We start from the raw sequence: 5629 nt of genomic DNA, 5'->3' as shown, positions 1-5629 counted from the left end.
CTCCTTTCCCTTCCCCTCCCCACAACAGACACCCTGTGAGGTAAAAGAAGAAGAAGAAGATATTGGATTTATACCCCATGGCCCTTCACTACCCAAAGGTGTCTCAGGGCGGCTTACAAACTCCTTTCCCTCCCCCTCCCCACCACAGACACCCTGTGAGGTAAAAGAAGAAGAAGAAGAGATTGGATTTACTTGGAGTCTCAGAGTCTCAGAGCGGCTTGGAGTCTCAGAGCGGTCTGACAAACTCCTTTCCCTTCCCCTCCCCACAACAGACACCCTATGAGGTGGGTGTGGCTGAGAGAACTCTGACACAAACTGCTCTTTTTCAAGGACAGCTGTGCCAGAGCTTGTGACTGACCCAAGGTCACATCAGCAGGTGCAAGTGGAGGAGTGGGGAATCAAACCCGGTTCTCCCAGATTTGAGTCCGCACACTTAACCACTACACCAAACTGGCTCTCATTGCTTAGTCTCTTTATTCTGGTCCCCAATATAGAAAAAGACTCTAGAAATATTATATGCTGCAACTAGGGAACGTCCTGTCTTGGATGACTAGACTAGGCTAATATTGACTTTTGCCCCCATAGTCAGAATTAAAAGACTCTCTCAGGGACTCTGTTAGTCTCTGAATCCTTGAAACAGAGAGTACTCCATCTTTCTGTGTTATACCTCTGAGGATGCCAGTCACAGATACTGGCGAAATATCAGGTCCTACAATGGCCATACAACCTGGAAAATCTACAACAGCTAACCTCTCAGGTGTGTTGGGCTGAGAGGGCTGCTTTATTAAATGTAACTTTAAATGAATGAATGAACTGTAACTTGGCAAGGGCCAACTATAAACAGAAGCTGAGGTAAAGGGAGACAGCCTGGTCCCTTTTCTGGACAAAAATGGGTGAGACACTGAGCCCCTGGCACAAACCAATGATAGCATGGCTGTTGCCAGGCGGCAAGACATCTGAGTAACCCTCTGAAAGGAAATGGAGGGGACGCCCAATCCAAGGGGCATCGCAAGCCATTTGCATTCCCCTCCAAGGATCCTGCCAATGGATGGTTCTTGCCAAACATGCCCACCCCAGATCAGTGGGGGCGGGGTTTGCCTGTCGGTGCTCACCAATGCTCCCTCTAAGCCCCCCAATCTGGAATTATTTCTCCTCCCTGACCTGGATTGTATAGTCTAACTCTGTTTTCTCAGATCTAGAAGCTGGGCAAGGTCTGCCCTGCTTAGTACTTGGATGTCAGACTTAATAGGCCAACTGTGACTTAATGGCGCTTTCCACCACCTATGGATGAATAACCAGATTGCATGCGTAATTACTCAATTTTTTACTGGACTCTGGTGTGTCTTGTTCAGCTATCAAACAATAAAATAATGCATATTTTCCCCATCCCAACTTCCTTTCATGTTTTGGGACAGGTGGTGCCCCTTTCCTTGTGTAACGATTACTGCGACCCTGGTTATCATAAGAAAAAGAAAGAAGGGAAGCCATTTTGTTGCTATGATTGTGCTCCATGCCCAGAAGGGAAGATTTCAAACCAGAAGGGTAAGTTGTGCAGTATACCAGCATGCAGGGTTAGTTTTCTGTGCATGTTACCACTTCTTGAACCAGCAGTTTCTGCCATTTTGAACAATATTGGGAGAATTACTACAAGGAAATAAAACAGTAACCTGTTCCAGAAAGAGCTCACCTCAAACTCCACAGTGTTAAGTTTTCCCAGTTCACATATATGTGACCATTGTTTACCAAGTGAGGAGAAATCAAGGGTGCTCTCTGTCTCGATATTGGCCAATGTTCTTTCTTAAACCCGCCTCTGTCGCACATGGATTTTTGTCCACGGTGTTCCACAGTCCCCAGCTTTGCCCTGATGTGTTGTCAAAGAAGGCAGCTCCTCACTTTCTCACCAGAAGAAATTTCAGCTAATGGGATTCCACCCCAAATGATGTGCATGCATCTGTGAACCAGCCTGTGGTTGGAAACAGAGTTATGGAAATTGAAAACACCATGGTGAGAAGGGGGGAATACCACTTTCATCAGGTATCTTTAAAACTCAGTAGCAAAGTGTTACAAGATGGGTTGAGTACGGTTATGAATGCCGGACAGATGTGCCTGTGTGAATGGCCCATTTAATCTGGTTGTGAAAATTCCTCACACATGCCTATATCGGGGCAAACTGCCCATCTGAACTCGACCCTCCATGAAGGACAGAATGGTCTACTCTGATTGAAAGTGGTTTTCCAAAGCTTCAGCTAAGGTTTTTCCCATCACATTCTCCTGGGTCTTTTTACTTGGAGATGTCAGGAACCTGGAATAGTTTGGACGCAAAGCACAAGAACCACCCTCAGATGGATTCAGGTAGAACCATGATCCCCTATATGACAATCATTCTTTGGGAGAGTGAATGAGTCAGATGTTCACATTTCTTCTTCTATTTTCCAAGATAGGCAGAAACTGGAATCCTGTGTGTAAATTAAAAAACAAAACAAAAACAAAAAACACCTCTCCATTAAAAAGTTATTGATGTTTGGTTGCTGTAGGTTTTCCGGGTTGTGTGGCCATGGTCTTGGCATTGTAGAACCCGATGTCTCACCAGTAGCTGTGACTGGCATCCTCAGAGGTATAACACAGAAAGATGGAGTACTCTCTGTGTCAAGGTGAGAAGAAAAATGGTAGGCAGGTAAATCACGCACTTCAAGCAAATAGCTACTCCAAGAATGAAACCAGAAGAGCGATTAAACTCTCACCCAGCACCACCTTCTGTCCCCGACCATGGAGGAAGAATGAGTTATGCTAATGAGCTCCAGCAGCTCTTTTTCTACAACAAGACCCCTGATCAACCATATCAAACGCTGCCGTTAAATCTAATAATAAGAGCAGCACTGACCAGCCTCAATCCAGATGTCTACAGAGGTCATCTGTAAGGGTGACCAGAGCTGTCTCCGTCCCATGGCCAGGGTGGAAGCCGGACTGGAAAGGATCAAGGGTGGAAGCATTATCCAGGAAATCCTGTGTTATACTTCAGCTCACCACTGGGGAAAGGTTTTATTGAACCCTGATTCAGAGAGCTCACATCCTGTCTTTCTACTCTAGAGCAGTAATAAAACAGTTATATAATGTAGGCTCAACTGCAGCATATTTACTTAAATATGTATTTCTAAAAAAGTCATTGCTTTCCAAGGTAGCTTAACACAGAAGGCAATGATCATCACATAATAATAACCTTTTGTATTTATGAGTAAAAACAAGATGCAGCATTAAAACATTCTTTGTTGTTTGTTTGAAACATTTCTATACTGCCTCTTCCAAGACTGATGCTTCACAAAAGATAAATGCAAAAACACAGAATCAGAGACCAAAAGCAGATTGGAAAAAGAATTAAAATGATCAACCCCGTACTTGAAATCTGGAGTAAAAAGAAATGTCCTGGGCAGTCACTGAAAAGAGAGTAGCATAGCCACTAAATGGCCTTCTACGGGCAAGGGGAACACACTGAAAAATCCCTCTCTGTGCATCATCTGCCTTGTCTCTGCAGATGTGACACAGGGAACAGGGCTTGTAAAAGGATCTTCACTGACAGTCTGGACAATATGGGAGGAGGTGCTCCTTCAAGTACACAGGGAGAATAAGTGACATTACATCATTAAATCTACCAGTTTGCCCAAAATTAGTGCTTCTTGATTTGGTGGAGGAAGTGACGGCTACTAGGGCTCAGAAGGACCTGATATCTAAACCTTTGGCTGCTGCACGTCTAACCATAGCGGCTGGATGGAAAGATAGTGCTCCTCCCCTTACAAACATGGTATGAGAAAATTTGGGACATATTCATTTTAGAGAAACTGACGCAGGTCACTCTAACTACATTAGTAGATACATCAAAGGCCCATGAACGATTTGTCACAGTGTGGTTCAGAGTGCTTCAGTATATGTCAGAGAAGAACATAATTCCGTCTAAGGCTGCTTATATTCCTTGGATACGTTTTTGATCTTACACTGGTTTAGGCTAGTAGGACACAATACTTTAGTTCAATCACCACTTGAGTAGTCGGGGCTCCTTGCATCATTCATTAGCATACAAATGGAAAGACGGTGATTAAGGTTTATTGTTACGCAATTTGTTTGGGTTAGGTTGTGTTTTTACGTTTTTGCTTTGGATATTTATTCAATGTATCAGCTGGTTCTTGTGACATGTATGAATGCACTGTTATATTGCTTTATCCTTTTTAATAATAATAAATTTTTTAAAAAGAAAGAAAAAAAACTCAGGACAAAAAAAAAAGTACACAGGGCCCCAAACATTTAGGAACTTAACAATCAGAACTCTGAAATGTGTTTGGAAACAGAAATATAACATTTCCCACACTTTTCCTATAGCAAAGCAGGTCAGCAAATTAGCTCTGAGTCCCCAGAGAATTATGACTGTCAGGCTGAGCCATTCTTTTTCTTTGCAGATGCGGATGACTGTGTCAAATGCCCAGGAGATCGATACCCAAGCAAGGACCGTAACCAATGTATTCCCAAGATGCTGGGCTTTCTGTCTTATGAACAACCTTTGGGGACTGGGTTAGCCTCCATTGCACTTTCTTTGTCCCTAGTCACAGCCTTAGTGCTGGGAATTTTCATTCAGTACAAGGGTACCCCAATTGTCAAAGCCAACAACAGGGATATCACATACACTCTTCTCATATCTCTCCTGCTCTGCTTTCTCTGCACCTTCCTGTTTCTTGGACTACCTAGGAAAGTGACTTGCTTCTTAAGACAAGTGGCTTTTGGTATCATCTTCTCAGTGGCTGTTTCTTGTGTGTTGGCCAAAACCATCACTGTGGTTGTAGCTTTCATGGCCACCAAACCGGGGTCCAGCATGAGGAAGTGGTTGGGGAAAAGACTGGCCAACTCTATCCTTCTTTCCTGCTCCTTCATTCAAGCGGGCATTTGTATGGTGTGGCTTGGAACCTCTCCCCCTTTCCCAGATCTGGACCTGCTCTCTTTGACTGAAGAGATCATCCTAGAATGTAATGAAGGCTCTGTCGCTATGTTTTATGTTGTCCTGGGTTACTTGGGACTTCTCTCCCTCATCAGCCTCATTGTGGCTTTCTTTGCCAGGAAGTTGCCAGACAGTTTTAATGAAGCCAAGTTCATCACCTTCAGCATGCTGATTTTTTGTAGTGTTTGGTTGTCGTTTGTTCCAACCTACCTGAGCACCAAAGGGAAATACATGGTAGCTGTGGAGATTTTCTCTATCTTGACCTCCGGTGCTGGGTTGCTGGCTTGTATCTTTTCCCCTAAATGCTACATTATTCTGATAAGGCCTGAGTTGAACAACAGGGGACTGCTCACCAGAAGAAAGAATTAAAGTATTTAAGATTCCTCTTGGAGATATTTTTCACTTTAGAACAGAGATAATGGGCCTAGTCTAAGAGCATTGCGGGGGGGGCAATGGTTAATCCCATGATTTGAATGCCTAAGAATCCCTGACATCTTCTCAAACCACACATGTCAGGACAATCCAGTGTTCAATTCACTTGTTTCAAATACACCCAATGAAGAAATATGTCAGATTTGGTGAAAGGTTGTAATGAAGGATCCGTCACTATGTTTTATGTTGTCCTGGGCTACTTGGGACTTCTCTCCCTCA

The 5629-nt window shown here is 43.7% G+C and overlaps 1 protein-coding gene across 1 annotated transcript in view; it reads left to right on the top strand.

The window, feature by feature from the left end:
- LOC107112341 (vomeronasal type-2 receptor 26-like) overlaps positions 1 to 5347 on the top strand; it is a 14811-nt gene extending 9464 nt beyond the window's left edge. Inside the window, exons 6-7 of the mRNA XM_015413463.1 lie at positions 1416 to 1542; positions 4446 to 5347. Coding sequence (XP_015268949.1) covers positions 1416 to 1542; positions 4446 to 5347 — 1029 coding nt within the window. The remainder of the gene's footprint in view (positions 1 to 1415; positions 1543 to 4445) is intronic.
- The last annotated feature ends 282 nt before the right edge of the window (positions 5348 to 5629 follow it).

Source organism: Gekko japonicus, unplaced genomic scaffold, assembly GCF_001447785.1.
Source record: "Gekko japonicus isolate JY-2015 unplaced genomic scaffold, Gekko_japonicus_V1.1 scaffold146, whole genome shotgun sequence".
Lineage (NCBI taxonomy): Eukaryota > Metazoa > Chordata > Lepidosauria > Squamata > Gekkonidae > Gekko > Gekko japonicus.
Note: the sequence above shows the minus strand (reverse complement) of the source record. Positions and strands in the feature narration are given on the sequence as shown.